Source organism: Athene noctua, chromosome 3 (genome assembly GCF_965140245.1).
Source record: "Athene noctua chromosome 3, bAthNoc1.hap1.1, whole genome shotgun sequence".
Taxonomy (NCBI): Eukaryota; Metazoa; Chordata; class Aves; order Strigiformes; family Strigidae; genus Athene; species Athene noctua.
In genome coordinates this window covers 1,154,202-1,173,911 of record NC_134039.1, presented here as the reverse complement: position 1 = coordinate 1,173,911, position 19,710 = coordinate 1,154,202, and the positions used below count along the sequence as shown (strand labels likewise).

The following is a 19,710-nucleotide window of genomic DNA, read 5'->3' as shown; positions in this document are numbered from 1 at the left end:
AGCCAGGGCGTGAGCAGAGCCAGCTGGAACAGCTCTGCCTGGTGCTTCACAGCTGATGGGGAAAGCTGGGCTCCCCTGCCACAGACCGTACTGCCACAGGAGCTACAGCTGGGAGAGCAGGAGAGCTAAAAAGCAAGTGCACACACGCTCCAAAAGTAGAGTCTTTGCAGAGTGAAAGGGAACGGTCAGCATCAAGCAATGAAAGGATTAACTAGAGCAATATCTAGGGCAGGAGGGGAGAAGTCAGGGTTCCTCAGGTCAGATCTCCCTATTTAAGGAAAGCTAACAAAAACACACAGCTGTGAAAGAAATGATGACAGTCTATTAGCATGCCAAGGAAAACAACACGTCTGAGTCTGCATAATAAGTCACTGGGGAAAACCAACATCAGTAAGAGGCTTCCCAGACCAGGGCAATTCTATGTGCTGAAACTCCTTTCTGGGCTGATTGTGTTTCAATGGCTTCTCTACAAAAAAATGCATGGCAAAACCCATTTACTAAAGTGCCAGAAATTACAGACACAACTCTCTCTTATATAATAGTCCCATCACGTGTTTATGGCTTGATACTGCTGTAGCAAACGGTGGTCCCAAACGTATTAAAGATGTGATGTTGTCAGGATCACGTTGAAGCACACCAAAAATGCATTTCCAAGACTGGGACTCCCTAAAAAAACTGGCACAAGAACTTTCTAAATGACAAGAGATCGGGGGCAGTGGCTGGGAGCAGCCCAGGCTGCACAATCAGTGTGATAAATGACGACTGCTCTGAGCAGTTCCTCTTACGAGTTCATACTCACCCGTACAACTACCACTTGTACAGACACATGTTCGGGCAGTCGAATGGGAGCTCGGAAGTGCATTGCCAAAGCTACCAGAAGGTGCAGAATGGAAATCAGATTCTTGCCATGGATTGCTGCAGGGAACAAGGGAAATGAAGCAAATAAAGGAATACTCAGGCCTTACTTGAAAGGAACAGCTGTGGAAAAAAGGCAGGGAAAAGACACTGAAAAATGCCTTTGGTGAACAGCCCCTTCTGGTTTTATCCTTCTTCCTCTTTTTCCAAAATTAACAAGGCCAACAATATAATTTTACAGGTAGCAAAGCCTAGACTCAACCCTCCCTCTAAGTTACCTGCCTAACTCAGGAGCCCAAACGCTTCAGCTCCCTCCCCAGGCCGTGAAGACGGGCAGACTCCATGACTTGCCTTCCGCTGCCCCCCACAGTGCTAACATAAACCTTCCTGGCTGCAAGAGCTGAACCACCCCTACTACCTACAGGAAGGTACTTCTCAAATTCCATTCTGGCCTTCGGATGATAACGGGCACTTTGTCACTTGAACAGAGGGCACTTTCTGCTCAGCCCGTCAGCAGCTGCATCCCCCAGAGGGACGCAGCACCCTTCTGCTCTCACTGTGGAGGCCTGAAGGATTCCACCACCTTCCACTACTTGAACAAGGAACGTGTTTCTCTTATCTGTAGGTATTCAAATTCAGGAAGCAAACAAAAAACTTTCTAATGAAAGCATACCCTTAAGGGAACAAATTACTTCCACTACCCCACAGCCATGTACATCTGTCCTTAAACAAAGGCCACACAGGAAGGTACCCGTTACAATCCATACATGGGCACGGTAACACCCTCTATGCAAATAAATCAATAATTGTAAAAACCACATTGCTTCACAAAGAATACGACCTCCCTATTGATTATCACACCCTCCGTGACTGGGAAGCTGAGACAGAAAGCATGACAGAGTCCTTACAGTCAACGTTCCACTTGATTGTCCAGCCGTGGGGTCGGAGTAAATCATGGACAGCCTCCAGGACTGTCTGCAACTTCTGTTTCTGACCAATTTCAGATTGCGTCACTTCTGCCACGTTCAGTTTACGGTCAGCCAATTTTTCTGTATTTGGGAAAAAAAAAAAAAAAAAACGAACAACAAAAAGAACAGGCAGAACCAAATTAAACAAGGGCTTGGGTGGGAATAACAAGCACAGAACACTGGGCAGAGCTCGACTCAGCTAGAAATTTTCCAAGACAATGATTTGCCTCAGAAAGCAAAATACCTGAAAGCAAACCTTCCATCAAAGTGTGTCAACTCCAATAAAACCTGGGATAGGAAACTGGTATGGTCTGGCAGAACGTGCTCATCAATCACATATCAAAATATATAACAAATCTCAGACAGGCACCAAGTCCATAGTAATTTTTACTGTACCTCCCACTTTCTTTCACTGCTGAAAAGCGTTTGGCACAACACAGCCTTCACTCCACAAGGAATCTGCACAGGTTTAATGGACTTTTCTAATAACTGGTTATTTTCGGACAAAAACCAGGGAATGTTGTGTGAACCTTTACTTCAGTTTGATAAACTTTATTTCAGGTTGGCTGAAGGTATGAGTTTAACCTAAAGCAAACTTTGCCTCCTGGAACCATCAGAAGTCATAGTCTCCTGTGACCCACAGATTTGTACTGGCTTAGTGGAATTAATTTAAAAGAAGTAAATTGGTACAATCTTGTCATGTTGTTATGACACTGTCACATCATGGCTGATTACTTCTAAAATTGAACTAATGCAGGGAACTTTGTAAAATGTCATTAGTAAAATCTGAATTGTTTCTGTAATATAATTATTTGTTGCCAAAGTCATAGACAAATTATTCTTCTCTTCCTCTGCATTTTAGCCCTTGCCGAAGACACAGGAGCTGAATATCTCTACAGAAAAAAAAAAAAAAAGAAGAGAGAGAGCTGAGGAATGTGGGATAGAGTCTCCAGCCACCAGAGCAATGGGAACAGGTGATCTCTTTTCTCTCTCTACCCTGGGGAAAAAAAATGATCAAACTCACTCTGCCGCTGAGACTGGGAGGTCAGGACTGGTTGAATATACTCCAATTACATATACAATTCCAGTCTTTAAAACAAAAAAAACCCATCCTTCACCAAAACTGCTTTCACAAAATGGGATGGGCTTCAACTCTAAAGATTCTTTCAGAAACATTTCAGAGTTGTCAAAACCTATGATTCCAATAACGGAAATATTTCTGCTCTCAAGTTCAAGAGTGTGTTTCTTCTGGACATTCTACCTAGCTGAAGATATATATTTGTTTTAACATATCTATTTGTTTTAAAGTGACAGAAACACAAAAGTACTTTAATACACCAAACAGAAGAGAGTTGCAGGCTACCAACTCACAAATAGTCTGAACATTTTGACCGTTTCTATCAATCTACAGAAGGAAATTTTTATTAAGATCTGAATAACTTTAATGGGAAAAATGTTCTTTGGCCAAGATGTCTCCAAGTCTTTTTTAAACTGACTACCAGAACATGCAAATATTGTACAAAATTATTTCTGATGGGTTTTTTTTTTTTTAAATTATAATACAAGGTTCATTTTTTGGTCATATATTACAGCTCCTATCTGTTCTCAGTCCAGGTCAGCTGCCTGTCAGCAAGCAGAAACGTATTCCCTTTCACCCTGACACCACTCAGCTCCTCGCTGAGTGGCACTGCTTGTACCTTGATAAAATCAACTGAACAAGGAGCTCCACCTCAATCAGTCAGACAGCCATTTGCTAATCTCTTACTCCAAACTTCTTCAAAATAAACCCACTGACAAGCTGTTGCCTTTCATCTTTATTTTTTTTTTGCATCTGCCTACCAAGACAGATCTTGAAACATCTCTCACAAACAAGGAATGGTAACTACTACCTGAAGTTTAATGACCCTACTTTATTATTTATTAGCCTTCCCTGCAGGCACCAGAAGAGGAGACTTGCACAACAGAGGTCTGACTTAATTCTGAGGCCTTGAGCATCAGGAGCACCACCACGAGCACCACAGGCTTTGCCTCTTGCATCAGTGAGACAGCACGATGATGGATATGTTTGGTAATACAAGTCTTGCTGGAGAAACCAAGCTGAACAGATTCAGTAATACCACAAAGCCTTGCTGAAGAAACCAGGACACCACTGAAGAAAAACCGTAAGATTAGGGCCAAGCTGTGATAGCCTCAGGTCAGGGGAGAAGCATTTGCTCTCTAATCAGAGGCCCAACAGGAAGAAAATGAGGAAAAACCAGTCCAAGTCAGCTCTCAAGCTGCAAGATGTACATGCCCAGCCTCCCTGCTGTGAGACACACCGAGCCCCGCTGAGCTCCACGTACGGGTGCGCGCAGCTGGGCACCTTCTGCGGGCCCGAGGGTGGGACAGGAGCAGAAGGAAGCGGTGACCCCCAGGCCAACTGGCCGCAGTGACCTGCACTCCCGCCCGCTGGGACAGCAGTGTCTGCGTGTCCAGAAGCACCGCTGGATTCACACAAATCTCCCCAACTAAAATTAACTCTGCACCCTGTCGGGAGGGTTCCGGCTGCCCCTGAACCAAGCAGTGTGAAAAGTACTCCTGTTCTATTCCGCAAGGAATTTTAATTGCACGCAAAGTTAATCGTTGTTAACCAATTTGAAAAGCGTGCGACTCTTCCCCAAAACGCTGCAGACCTGTTCTTTAAAGGGCAGATGCAGAAAATTCACTAAGCAGCCCGTTAGCACCAGCAGAATGAGCACCACGAGGTCCCTCTGCCCCACTCTGACACCAACGTCCCCCGCCCCAGCCCACTCTTGAAAAGATGTCATAGTAAACTGAGAGCAGACTATCTGTCTCCAAGAAACAGTGTGGCTTTCCAATGGCACTTGAAGCTTCGAGCCTCTTTGTTTGCTCAAAGCACCCCCATAAATCACCGCATCATCCGAAGGCTTTCTCCATTGTGTCTCCGGCATGAACACCACATTGCAAAGATCTGAGGGGGTTGCAAAACTGCAGTTGCTTAACAGAGTGTACCCTTTCGTGAATCATTCACACATAAACACGCATTATGAGTATGTGCCTGCTGCCACGCATTCTCTTTTTCTTATTTTTCTCCCCTAAAAGTAACTCTATCAGGACCTTAAAAAACCTCCCAGCGCGAATGCTTCCCAAAGCAAACCAGACAGACAAAATTTTGGACCACGTGGCTCCTGCTGGGTCCCCCGCCGTAAGCACTGATCTCTTCACCTTTTTTCTGCCACATATTTCAGCTCTCTGGACTCTACCTGGTCCATGGAACAGGTACCTAGGAACCACCTGGCCTTCCTCCCCCTTCAGCAGACGGCCTGAGGAGGGAGAAGCTGACGCTGGAACTACCGGTGCCTGGTGAGATCCTGCACAGACCAACCTGCTGCCTGCAGCTTTGGAGGAGATTAACTTTGGGCCCCTTCCCATCTTTGGGGCCGCCTCCTCTAGTGTGAACTCACCCAGCAGCTTCTGCAGCACCTGCCCATCATAAAGGTCCTCTTCAAGCTGTTTGACAATGATCCTCTCCTCCACCAGCACATCGTTAATCCAGTCAATTAGAACCTGGAAGTATAGAAAAAAGAGGCAGATGTCTAAAAACCACTGAAATACGTTATTTCCATTCAAGGCAGCAATCAGGAATATAAGCCAGAGCAGGAGTAGCCATATTTATGGTTTATTTTATAACATATTTATGGTTACTTTATAACATATTTCCAAGACGCAGAGAAATAACACACAAAGACATGCTTTTGCTCTATTGTTTTTAATTCAGGTCTTGCAGCATGGCAATTCTAGTGCCCTCTTATTTTTCCTCATTAAAATGTCTCCTTATTGCACCCAGTCCAAAGCAAGTAGCAGCCAGCAGCTCAGCAACAATAACCTTTGCTACTATCTATGTTCTCCGGGTCCCGAAACTCATGTGTTACCTGTTTTATGTGAAGAGCAGACCTGCCAAGAGATGACAACAGTGCCACGCTCCCACCACAATCTCTGCCCTGCATAGATGTGAGTGGTGTGCCAGAAAGAAGAGTTTCAGAGGGGAAAGGGAACGCTCCTACTAACAGGAGCTAAACAGACCCATGAGGTAGATCCCTGCCATTAGCAACAAGACAAGGCATTTTATCTTAAGTTATTGCAGAATACAGAAGTCTGGAATGAAAATTTTGGTCAAATGGGCCTGATAACCACTCTACAACATATATAATAGTCCCCATATGCTGACTACCATAACTATAAAAATCATCCAATCACCTGCAATACAGGAATGAACATAAGGAACCTTTAAAAAGGAAAAGAACTGAGTTAAGTTTTCCAGGTGCCAAAGATAATAATTTCCAAACAGTCACAGGAAAAACAGCCTTGCCTGTTTGAAGTTGGCAGTAGTGCCTTCCTCCAATGTATTATTTGGAAAATTAAATCACCTTCACAAAAATAATAATAGTTCTGTAAGAAGAGACACAGTGTTAAATCCTGCTCAATCCTTGATTCTATAAGAGAAGAGTACTGCCAATCATAAACATGCAAAATCCATTAACTAGAGCCACCTAAAGCAATGAGACTCATTTACAAATGCTGTAGTTTTTAACCTGCTTCAAATAAAATTGTGGATTCTTTAAATTCACTTTCTGATTAGATCCCATACTTCTGCCTCTTCTCAGCAGTGATGATGGTTAAGAACATTTTGGGGCTTTAATACACATGAGACTGTGAAACAAAAGCAAATAAACAAAACACAGACAGGCTTGCACTGGAGAACACCCACCTCGGCACTCCCAGGAAACACGAGTATTTGATTACGTTGGTCACAAGGAGATTTCAGTAATTCAGCCTGGCTACCGAGGGTCACTGAATCCACCAACCTCACACGAGCTTTGCTAGGCTCAGCGTCCACAAAGAAGCTGACAACCCAAACATGAAATACTAATGCTTCATGTACCTCTAATCCATACCTTTAGTCCTTCCAAAGCACACTGAAAACGACAAGCAGGGCTGAAACTCAGCTCTAAAAATTGGGTCAATGACAAATTTTAGCTGGGTGATACGCCAACAAGTCTATTCATGGAAAGCAAGGATCAGCATCAGTGCTTGTGTGTGTAAATCACTTCTGCCCTCTGAGCTGCCCAGGGGGATGAAAAATAGCAAAAGTGACTCCTCTAAAGACATTTCTTCCAAAATGAAGCTTTTCTGGAAAGTTATTCACTAGTCAGCATCCTGTTATCAGAAGCACCTTCCCTAGAGCAGGTAAGGAAGAGTGGGGACGATGTTTGCAGAGGGATGTGGACACAGAGGGATGTGCCCTGCGCTGGTGCTGCCCCGCTGCTCCCCCCGGCCTCGCAGCAACCCCAGCTCTCCTGGGGCCATTCCTGCTCCCAGAGGCCTGTGCTGGGCAGTCACAGCCACCCCCCTGTCCCAGCACACCTCGCCGAGTCGCCCCACACTCATGTACAGCCAACGCTGTTGTTGGGCGGGAGGATCACACAGTTTCTCCCTCTCCTTCCCCTGCCTCACATTTCCCTCCTGCAACACCTTCATGGCTCGTGCTGCCAGTGAACTGAGAGCCCAGGCCACTGGCACACCGGCAACCCCCAGCACAGGGGTCTGGGCTGAAAGGGGCATTGCAGATAGTCAGAGTCACCCTCCCGCTCCGGCTGGCTCACGGGAGCAGTGCTGGGAAGCCTGTCTGCTGACACGTGCTCCAACATGCCCTGGAAACCATCCTGCTTCTGTCTCACATAGCCTGATATACATATATATATATATCTCTCACATATGGGCAGAGGAAAATGTCAAGTGAAACAAAGAAATGGCCTCAACAGTAAAGTTTTTTTACTGTTCAGCAGGTATTCTTCACGAGCAGCTCTGGGGTCACCCTGGGGATTCTCCACCACGAGGGCTCCCGAGGATTAGCAAGGGACAAATCATACCTATTCATCAGATTTCCTGGAAAGGGGTGTCTTATGATAATGAGCTCCCAGAATTCATTTACATAGTCCGAGCAGGCGCAGTGAAAATAGAGGGAGGGTCTTTGGAGGTGGAGGGCAGAAGTAAGCAGTCTTCCTCGCGGCGGTCGCCAGCTGACCCTCTCCCCAGAGCGGGCGCTGTGCAGTGAAGTCCAGGTGCCTCCTTCCTAAACCAGCAGAAGCACCCTCCCTGGAACAGGGCCTCTGTGTCCTTTAGTTCGAGTGCCCCTTCTCTTAGTTTGCCCACTCCAGGAGTTGCCCGAGTGCCCGCTGAAGGCCTTGAGTCTGCTCCCAGGGATTTCCGTAGGGAGTGTTGTCTGATCTTGTCTGAACAGAGAAAGAGGCCTGGGGAAACAGCTGAGGAGTCCTTGAGAAACAGATGAAGCAAAACACAAGCAAAGCTTTCAGACATCACAGTTTAATCTTAATAATTGTCAGAAATTCATTTGTTTGAGCCCTTTCACAAGACAATCGCTCTTCCTGCACTTCACCCTCTAGCAGTTCTCAGGAAGCCTCTTCAGCAGCCTCTGGATCAGGTAAACTCTCCCTGCCCAGTCCTTCTCCTCTAGATTTCAAGCTAGGGTTTCCATAAAACCATGTCAGCTATCATCAGGCATAGGGCATCAAATCTTTAGATTTCCTCTGAAAACCCCAACCCATATTAGCTCCTCAGAGATCAGAGCCAGCAAGAGTTAAACGCAAGAAGATGCAGCCTCAATAAAACAGTCAGCAGAGCTTTGCCCTGCAGGCGGGGAACCACGACCCCATTTGGGGAGAAAACTCCACTTCACTGGTCCTTGTCTCTTCCAATCTTTTTCAGGGGATACAACATTAACAGAAAAGGGCTGGAGAGACACATTAGACAAGTTACCAAAGGATTATCACAGCTGGAAGGCAATGAGAAGAGATACACCAACTGTCACCTCAAGAACTGTTCACCAGTGAGACAGAAAAGTGAGTCCTAAATAACAAGATACTTTCTCGTCCCAGATCATCTAGAAAGAGGTTTTCAAAGCCCATCAGTAACGTGACTGCCCGGTTCCAAAACAATCCACACAGACATCAACAGAAAAACAACTGAAGAAACCAAAGCCTTAGAAGATTTAGTTCTTCCATGAGATATACAGAGCAGATTTTCAAAAATTATCTGAAGTCCAGCTGAAATGATCATTTGATAATCAGATTCCTTTACAGTCCCTACAGGAAGAGGCCAGCTTTCCAAAAGTCCTCAGAAGCTCTGTTAAAGGGAGACTCAGGAGGCTGAACTATTTGAAACCATTAATAAACATTTTATTTTGTCTGTCCTGTGCTGAATGGTATTGAAGTCAGAATCTAGGAAATGCCAAGGTATTAAAAATAACAGTCTGGAAGTACCCTCTAAGGTAGGAGCCAACATCCCATTTCCAAGAGTGCGGGTACACGGGAAACACAAAGTGGCTTTGGGTACAGGGTGTGAAAAGAGGGAAATACTTACACTGCATGCTACTTAATGTTTCAGGGAAATTTAGCAGTGAAACACTTTTGCCAAAAGAAGTATCTAAAAGAGATAGAAATTAAACAAGGTCTAGCCATAGTTACTTTATTATTTTTATAGATTGACACCTGAATGAAAGAAAAATATCAGGAAGAACAGCATAACTTCATTAGTATTCAGACTACAACTCCAGCTCTGCTAGAAAAAAAAAAAATTGCAATTTATATTTAAGAAAAAAAATCCAAGTGGTTTTTTTTAACAGCCCTTGAAGACTGGCAAGTGCTGTATTTAAAATCCAACCAAACTCCAAAAATCTGCTGTCCCACCTCTTGATTTCCTGAGTGTGCCTTAATTAGGAGCCTGGAAAAAAAAAAATCTTTCTGCACAGGGTTTTTTTTTTAAAAACTTTTACAAGGGAAATAAAGAACCATATTGCTTATTGAAATGACGAACATGCAGAAATACTTTCTGACTCTCTGCTCACAGAAAGTCAGCTCCCCAGTTCTCTTCAGTTGCTCCTTCATGCAAAGACAGAAGCAGACAATATTCAATAACCAGAATGTCCAAAAATTTAAATGGCTTGACATGGGCACAGAGCTCTGGGTGGGAAGCAGATGGAAGGTGCAGACAGGAGCTTCTCCTGTGCCTGGAAATACATTTAACGTCAGTCTACCTGGGCTCCCAGTTCTGTGCCCGCAGCTCACCCACCTGCAGTTCCACGCAGCTTTTAAGCTGCGTTAAGTAACGGGTGTAGGAAGGGCTTCACTGCGCAGCTGCTCTGCCAGGCTCAGCCCCGACACCCTGCCTCGCCTTACACCAACGCCGCTGAAGCCACCCCAGGGTCCCACACGCACGTAAGGACCTTCACTACCCCCGAGACATCCTCTCGTTCAGCGCTCGGAGACTCCCAAAACAGCATGCGGGTACATGAAAATGTTTGTTAGGTCACTTAACTTGTCACACCTTCATAAAAACCTGCTTTTCTCTAGTCTTCTGTAGTATCTGGGATCAGCAGCGTGATTTTAAAACTTTAATACAATAACCCCACACCCCCAAAACCATGCCTGCCCTTTCACGCATATCCCCACTCACATAAAACACTTCTGAACCGCATCAAATGCTCAGACACATGCGTTCATAGTTGTAAAATTTCCAGCAGTGTTTTAAATTCCAATACAATCCACTTATTGTATCATTTCTAGGACAAATGCGTATGTCTGGTTAAGTGAGCCATGTTACACTGCTAGACACTGGGCTGAAAACTGAAATGCACCATGAGGCAGACAGCTGAAACACGAGAGTGCTAGAAATCTAGAAGGAAAAAGGGGTCTGCCCGGCCAGTTTGGTTTTTTAGCTCATGCAAAATGGGTTTTTACAGCAAACTTCACCAGCTGGGTGAAGTGACCTCCAGGCTGGCACATTCAGAGTTAATCAGCAGAGTTCAAGGGCATAAGGACCCCACAGTCACCAGTATACAATAAGGAGCAAAATGAAAAACAAGACAAAACACATGAACACATCTGGCACAGTGGGAATACAGGAAGCCCAGTCACCAAAACCAGCAGAGAAAACCCTGATTTCAATGACCCTTTTCCCCCTCCCGACTTCTGGGAAAATTAGGAAGAGATCAAAGGTATGCAACCCTCACTGGCTTCAGGGTTGAGCATGAAAATTAATATTAAAAATTCATATTCAGGCCTGGAAACTATTGATTAAGCACAAAGCACTGGCAGCCCCTAAACGAAGAGAAAGCTTCTGGGTTCCAAAAGCAGCCCAGGCAGCATTTTGGAAGCACAGTTTCATCTGGTCACAGGTGAAACTGCCCAAAAGGACAGTGCCTTCATTTTGGTTTTCTCTACACCACGGTGAATTTTAAAAAGCCACAAAATTAGACATGGAAAAAGACGGCAATTTCTAGGACAGTGAATGATTTACTACTGAAGAGAATGTTTACTCATCTCAGGCAGGATCTAGAGCAGCAGTGTTTGGATCTGTATTAAGTTTAGGTGAGGCTTTAAAGGCCAAAAGCTGTTGCAGCATCAGTCAGTGTCACAGAAGCCTTTGCAGGGAGGGAAAGCATCTTGCAGCCATCACGTCTCTCATCATGGCAAGGCACCTTCAGACAGGACCCAGTCCTTGCAAGCTGCTGTTCTAAAATTTTGGATTCAATTAGTAGAAGCTCTTCTTCATATTTTTCCTACCAAAATACATGAGAAAACCCCTATGAAGTCGGCCACTTATGTGAAAGGTTAAAATATCTTTTCCAAGTCTCTGACTCAATTCCTACAGGCTATTAACTCTAATTCTGTTTAGGATGACAACCAGCAACGAAGCTTTTGAAACTTTTACCCTTCAGCCACATCTGAACCAGAAAGGGTAAGAAAGATTCCTTCCACCTTTACCTCCAATACACAAAGGAACAGACCTGAACAAGAAGGAAAGGAAAGCACACATATATCAGCCTCCTTTTTTTTTTTTTTAAGTATTCAAAATAGAGATAGAAGAACCCCCACAAAATAGAGCTAGAACCACCCCCAAACACTCTTTACATGGACCCACTAGGGGAACTTTAATGGAAACTGAATTTTAAACAGATTCACAATAATATATAATCTAGAAACCTGACTCTGAAGTATACAAGAAGAAATTCAGGAAACAGACCAAATTTATAATTCAAATGCTTAAGTCAGTCATACTGCGCAATTAGTAAAAGAAGCTCACTCATTTCAGACACCAGAAAGAGATTATTTTGTGAATAAATTATTTACACATATATATAAATAAAATTATAACTCATCTCGCTTTCCCTCATCTGAATGTTCAGCTTTAGGTCTGTTCACCCATGTCCCAAACTGTGTTTGATTACACGCAGAGCAAACAAAGTGAGGGAAAAAAGGCTGCTGGCCACAGAGGGAACTTAGATGAACACTTCATATGGACAAATTGTGGCCCGCTATTCTTAGAACCAGTCCATGATGGTAACAAACACCACTCTGAGGCATAATTCTAGTCCCTGATGATTTTCATATGTGCAAGAGGATTTTAAGCAGGCATTTTACCACTCCCAGCTAAGCAGCCTTCAACAAAGGGATTCACTGTATATCTGCTTTAGGAAGAGTGATGAATGTGGCTTTTTGCTGTTTTTTTTTTTATTTTTTCTGTTGGTCTGTGTTACCACACTGCTATACAATGTCTCTTCAGAGTTACAATGGCTCTGTTAAAATCTCTTCCAAATGCTCACACAAGCTTCCACTGATCAATCCACTATGCACAGGATGCCTATGGCGTGAGGCTAGCAGAAATTAAAACAACATTTTGTGGAGACAAAGAGATACCGAGGCAGTGTCAGCAACACGCATCTCTGCTGCTGCTCTGCACTGAGCCCCATTTACCCAACTGCATGTGCCTGACGGAGCAGAAACCCCCAGAATCAAGGATGGCAAAGCACTGGCGTGTCTAACCCTGGGGCAGAGATTTGGGCTGGCACCAACGGAACTGGGTCCTACTGCCAGATTTCAGAAGGCTCTATTGCTGCTACTGACACATTCCTCTCTGAGGGGAAGAGAGAGAGAACCACTTTGAATTATGAAAGCCTCCATCTATTCAGCTCCTCACTCCCTCCTAGTCCGTGGAGATCTCCCATTTCAAGCTCCGTGGGGCAGGCAGCTTTCCTGCTGGCTGCTTCGCACAGCACCCGGGCTCTTGGAAAAATGTCACCAACCACGGAAGAACAGAAAACAAGGAAAAAACTGCTCTTGGGTTTTTTGCATTATCCAAACTCTGTGGTACAAAATAGGGTTTCTCAACATAATTCCAACCTCTTCCTGCCTTACAGATTCACACCAACACAGTGTTAAATATTTCTCCAGCTGAACCTCTGTAAAACCTCTCAACTGCTGAGAGGTATGCAAATGATTAGCAATTACCTAAATTAGGTCATTTTCAAGTAGGCACTCTACAGGACACGTCTCTCCCCTGAGAACGATCCCAAGGAAACAGTCTCCAGTTCCATGCTGTTCCTGCACCAGCTGCCCCAGTTCAACTGGACTACGTTACCTCTCTTCCCGCGGGTGGCCAGGGCCGTGGTGAGCCAGAGCCCGGCGCTGCAGCCGCCGGGAGCACTCACACACGCTCCGGAGCGCTGCTCTACACCTGATTTTCATTCCTCCTGAAGGTTTTCCAGTTTCCAAACTGGAAAATATAGCCTTGCCAATCTACGACATCCAGAGAAGACTCATCGACCTGTATTAAATTCAACAGCAAAATTCCCAATTTAAAAGCACTTCTGATCTCAGTCTCGAGTCTCCTGCATCACAGAGCGCGTCTGGTTCCTTCACTGAGAGTACTCTGGTTCAGCTGAATTATTCACGGCAATATCACTGCTCCACTTGCAAAGAAACCACAGGACCATTTTGAGAGAGTGGTGCAAGACCTCTCCACGTTTTGACAGAATTAACGGATTTAGGCACTAACAAAGAAAGAGTGTGCAAATTTACTTAATTTAAACCCAAAATGTATTCCAGGTGAATTAGAATACCAAAGAAATGTGAGCACGGCTCCTTGCTAAACTCAGTTTGATGTGGGTTTGTCATCCTGAACACGTTATTGCAATGTTAATAACAGATCACTGGGCTTGTTTTAGAGATGTACCAGGTGAGCAGTTCGCTGAGGCACCCTGTGAAGCTTGCGTGTGCAGCCAAGGGTTTTCTGGCAGGAATGCACCACAGTTCAGCCCCTGTCTGGAGATGGTATACATACACTATCCAAAGTTTTCATACTCACCCAGCTACAGCTGCATTGCTGTTTCTGACAAAAATAATTTCTAAAAATAATTTTAAAATAATAAAGAGGAAGTGTAGCGGGAAGTGTAACACGAGTAGAAATTCTTTTTGGAAAGAGATCACATTTGTTCAGAACCATCACCCCTTCTGTTCCTGCTCCAGCTTTCACTAGGTTAACCTCAAGGATTTAACTGCATAGCGAAGGCTCTCCTGAACGCTATCCCTCAGGATCAAATCCTCCACCACACCTGGCAGGAGGTGTGAGCGCTGCTGAGGCAGGAAGCCCCACTCCCCACCAGCACAGCTGGGAACACCCTTACCAACACCTCGGGCAGGTGCCTCCAGTGACAATACGGATTCAGGACAACCTGGCCCCTGCCCCAGCACCCAGGTAAACTGAGAACTTTTCTTTAAAAAAAAAAAAAAAGCCAACAACAGAATATATGGCATGAAGAATGTCAGTTCCAACTTTCTTGTAACATTAGAGGTCTTCTCGCTGCCCCCTGCCATGCCTTGGCTCACTTCAGCCCTACTCCTTCTCCTCCTGAAACCTTACTGGTGCTTCCCAAAGCTCCTAGGTTTCCGTGCAGCGACTGCAGGTAGATTCAAGCACTGAGCCTCGCTGGGATGGAAACGGAGGATGGAGCTTCACTCCCTAACTACCACCAGCAGCACCTTGACATTCAGCCTGTTCTTGTTTCTCTGACAGTTGCTTTTAGCCTTACCTTGTTGCTGACCTCACTTTTCACAGCCACACTTCAGTAACAAGTTGTTATTGCTCGGCTGTGTTCTTGGTAACCAGCTTGTGAATGATCCCAGCTCACTAGTTAAACATTTGAAAAAGGACAAAATAGCGATTTCCTACCTTGATCAGTTCTTTGAACTTGGGGTCTTCTTTTGAGTTAGGATCAATCATAGTGCGTTCCTCATTCTCCTCTGTCCAAGTAAAATGGGAAAGTTCAGTGAGATCCACTTCAACTGTACAGCGCTGAAATACTGGCAACAATTCCTAATCATGAAGTGGCCTGTCAGCTGATCAAGAAATGACAGTGTCTATTTGTCATCTTAGCAAGGGAACACCCAGGGGTCAAAGTGTTAGTCATTTCTAGAGGCACACAGAAAGATAACACAGCCCTAACTTCCCTAAAATAGCTTCCACTGGCCTTCCCCAGCTCAAACCTTGCTGTATGCAGACCACTTCAGGGAAATGACCCTCCTCTCCACCCTGTGGGGCATATTAATAACAACACACCCAAAAGTGCAACTACTTTTCTCCTCCTCCTCAATTTGTATTTCATTTCTATGTGAAAGCACCTGTCCCAAATGACACCGTCCCGAAGAGCTCAGCCAGCTTACGGCACCACACTCAGGGCAGCTGCTGAGACCTGAGTTTGTGTCTCTGCTACCCTGAAACTTGGTCAGCACGTGGCGCTGCGGGCGTGAACTCCTCAATCTCTGGTGAAGCTGGAGAAGGAAAATTACCCCAATTTATATCAGCTGTACTTGAGCGTGGGGGAAGAACATAAAATAGATTTCTCGGGGGCAAAGTTTTCCATTTCTTCTGTTGCTGGGAAATGGAGACATGGGAGAAACGCTCTCCAACGGCCAGCGGGACAACCACATGAGACACAAATATAAAGGTTAATTTTCAGAAGGGATAATTTGATATGGAAATACTGGTAGCAAATTCAGCTTGAGCTCAGTAAGGCTAACGACCAAACAACCTTTGGCAGAATTCTCCTCACAGCAGCACACACGGACACAGGATCACACACACGCTTGCACGCGGCCGTAGATATGGATACCAGTATTTCGGAAGCAGCTTGAGCAAGTCTCCTATTTTAAACTCCGGTGCTTGCTTTCAAGTAGTTGACCTCTCCCTGCACCCTTGATTTTAGTTCCTTTAGTAGCCAGGTGGTAGCTGTGACCTAGATCCTGTCAGCAGAGAGCAAACCCTGGCCACTACACAACAGGAACGCAACGATGGGTGATGGTGTCACATGGGGCTTATAAATAAAATATTTGTAAGCCCCATGGATTTATTTTTAGCTGAGTCTAGACATGCTGTATGGAATCCCATTTCCCTACTGATTTCTGAATTCCTTGCAGCATGCCAACAAAGGAGGGGTTTTGGTATGGCCACTGGTCAGGCCGGTGCCACGCTGCCCAGGGGAACCCGTTAGAACCCGACAGTGACCCCGAGAGGGGAAGGCTCCTCTCGCAGCCCCAGCCCTCGCTGCTCGCGGGTGGAAACACCACACTTGCACACCCCAGGCACAAGACACTACACCAGCAAAGTCACTACCTTACCCACCCAGAGATTTGGGTTCAGTATTTCCCGGGGCCCCTCATCTTTATGGAAAAATTAAGACCCTGCTCTCTGACCATACTTGACAAATTTCCACAAGCCTATGAAAACCCACGAATTCTTTTGCTGCTTTTTCTTCCCCCTGTTCCTTTACTTCATCATTACCCCTGAGGATGAGTCAGGCTGTCTGGCTGTAAGGAAGTGACACCCCCTACACACCCAAAACACTGCTAACTGAAACCCTGAGCAAGATTTGACCCATAATGGCAGAGGATTCACCACAGAACCTCGCTGAAGGTTCACCAGTGTTCATTGTCTTTGCGTGACAGGCCTGCAGGAGAGGTCCTGCATCTTCTCAAGTCTTACACAAGTGGTACCTAGAGGAAATTGTTGGAGACACTCCTGGTCCATACATATTCACAGAGCAATCAACACTTTGCCCACGTCTCAGAAGAACAGTACTTTGCATTTCCTACTGCTCTTCTAATTAAAAAAATCTAAATGACTAACACTGTTTTGTTTTTCATTTACGGTTTATTATTTGTCTCTATAACAGCTTGCTTCAGCTAATTCTGTAGATTAAGAAACATATGGGCAGGAAAGAAAAAAGTGTTTTATAGCAAAAAGTATTTAAAACTTGTTGGAATCACATTATGCTGTTGCTCTTGTAGAGACTTGGAGAGGGGAGGGAGTGAACGGGAATTTGAATATTTACCTTCTTTCTACAAAGCACTGCTTGCTTTACATGCTTCTGTCCTAATCACATTTAATTAGTATTTTCAGCCACCTAAATGCTCATCTGTTCACTCAGTACTGGTCCCATTTTGCTGTACTGTCAGTTGGAAAGTGGCAGCAGGAGCCCGAGGAGGAACAGGGCATCCTCCAGTGAACAGCAGCGTGGTGTGTAGGTTGAGACAAGGGAGCCTAAGGGTTCCACAGGAACCATGACACGTGCTTCTGCTACAGACTTGCCGTGGGCTGGTCCTCCTGCACTTCAGTGCCCCTCTGTGTATACAGAGAGAGAGAATACCACTCCCTTACCAAAGAACGATGTCTGTCATGCACTTGGCCAACCGGTTAAGGGAACTGAAATAAATCTTAAGCAGTATTTTCCATCTAATTCTTTGCACACCTCAACTTTCTACCTTCAGGATGATCACAGAAAAACTCACGTTATCTGCCAATTCACTGAACAAGCCCATTTTCCCATAAAGCGCCTAGTTTAAGTGTACCTGCATAGCGGGCACTGCTCTTTACATTCCGTTTTAGCCCTCCCCATTTCTAGTCTGCGTGTGACACGCAACAGTTCTCAATTCTCATGCCCAATTCTCTCAGTTGTAACTGAGCCATCAACATTCAACAGCAAAGCAATGGATATGGGGCTCACAGTGGCCACCATCAACAATCACTTAGTGGAGGTCTGTAGTGTGAATACTTTACCTAATAGTGTGTCTTCTGGATGGATGTCCACGGTGCTTGGGTTCATCGGTGCATTGATAGCATTTTTACCTTCTTCTTGGAGGTCACTCACTGAATAGAGAGAAAAAACAGAAAAAAAGACTGTAATAAATGCAAAGTTTGCAGACATGTAGGGGTTGCAGAGGGTATTCACAGTAAGAGAAAACATCTGGTAGATCCATTTCAAAATGGGCCCACAGTTTATGGAATTAAGAACTGCAGCCACAGTGGAAAATAAAATCAAAGTAACATCCTTTTATAGCTTATTATTAAACTGAGCCACCACACAACTGGCTGAAAATATTTTGCAAGAAACCCAATTCTGTGGTCAGAGCAACCTCAGAGAACTTGTTTTTCCAAAAGGAAGGGGTGTGAGCTTTCTCTGCAGGACGGCCCAGACCCAGAGCAGACAGAACACTGAAAACAAGCTCCTTTTCTGACAGCACGACCACCACTCGTCACCACCTTTTCCAGCTGCACTACACCAGGAACTGCAGCTCGCTACTGGCCTTATTAAAAGTCGCAAAGAAGCCTGGGGAGACCCACCAAATAAAGATCAAAATATATTTTATTCTAGCCCTGCTGCTGGCTAAAAATAGATGTAGCATGATCTGGTGAACACAAATATGGAATTTGAGATTTCAAGCTCTTGTCCTAAGCCTACATACAATTCTCATTTGGGAAAGTCAGTAAAGTACCCTTCAACAATAAAATGGATATTAAAATACTTCTCTGTGCCCTGCCACATGGGAAGAACTGAACTTGAGGACAAGTATTGAATAGTTCTTTACTATCTTCACAGAGCCCGACAGAAAGAAAAGAACTAGCAGTGCTCTAACACTTTTACACTTCCCAAAGCACATCTCCCCCTAAACTCAGATTTTATTTATTATAAGCCAAGTTATTGAAATACATGCATTTGACAGAGGAGAACAAAGACACAGAACAGCCCCATCCACCCAGTGACAGTTCTGTACTAGCACAAGCTAAGATAATTTGTGGCAGCATTTGTGGTACTGCAGTCTCCTTGGACCTGGGAGAGGTCCAAGTCCTGCAGTCTTTTCAGGGAAAAGCAAGGACTTTAAAATAAAAAAGGTCTGCTAGACACATTTTTCTGAGGAAGGAAAAGGAGAAACAGTTAACTAATAGTCACAGCATCCCAACAAGCACTTCTTTCAAGAACAGCCACTACTCCCCTTTCCCACTGGAAAATCACACCACAGGCTAACCATTTGCATGCAGTCTGCAAAGGTTACAAAATCCCACATCAGTACTTGCTTTTTTCCTGCTTCATAGCAGGGCAAAATACAGAGATCCTGCTGCCCCAGAGGAGGACAGGGAAGAAGACGACACTACCATCCCCACTCCTCCCATGGAAACCTGAAACAGGTGCTTAAAACAAGTCACCACATTTCTTAATTGCAGTTCCAAGACATCAGTTAATTCTGGTTCACAGCATGATCCTGAACATGACTAAAATCCTCAATTATGAAATGCTGTTCTTATGTTCTGCAAGCGACCAACACGGGTCTCCTATTTGGAGACTTTATGGCTCATGAACCATGACAGAGCAGCTGCTTAGAGCTAACGCGGCACAAAGCCTGGCGGAAGGGGGGCTGCCAACAGTAAACCCAGTTCTGGGTTGTGGACCTTCTGCAGTGGGCAGGGAAGAGAACAGCACTGACACTGCAAACAGAACGCAATGTCTGCAGGCTGAGATTTAACCTTCTGAAGAAATGTCGTTAGTAAAGAAACTCGTAATTACCCCTTTTCTGCACTCATTCTCATGTGCTTGGAAAACTCGCCAAACAAAAGCCAGGGAGCTAAGAGACCCCGTGCAGCTCTAAGAGCCTGCCTGACCCAGCCCTGCTGGCATCTGCACCCACCTAGAGCTTCCTCG

The 19,710-nt window shown here is 44.9% G+C and overlaps 1 protein-coding gene across 2 annotated transcripts in view; it reads right to left on the bottom strand.

The window, feature by feature from the left end:
• The window catches only part of PARVB (parvin beta), a 66,539-nt gene that overhangs the window by 23,429 nt on the left and 23,400 nt on the right, over window positions 1-19,710 (bottom strand). For both annotated transcript variants that reach the window (XM_074901734.1, XM_074901735.1), the window contains exons 2-6: window positions 17,793-17,882; window positions 14,910-14,980; window positions 5,288-5,390; window positions 1,764-1,904; window positions 800-915 (exon numbers count right to left, since the gene is read on the bottom strand). In XM_074901734.1, the coding sequence (XP_074757835.1) occupies window positions 800-915; window positions 1,764-1,904; window positions 5,288-5,390; window positions 14,910-14,980; window positions 17,793-17,882 (521 nt within the window). The remainder of the gene's footprint in view (window positions 1-799; window positions 916-1,763; window positions 1,905-5,287; window positions 5,391-14,909; window positions 14,981-17,792; window positions 17,883-19,710) is intronic.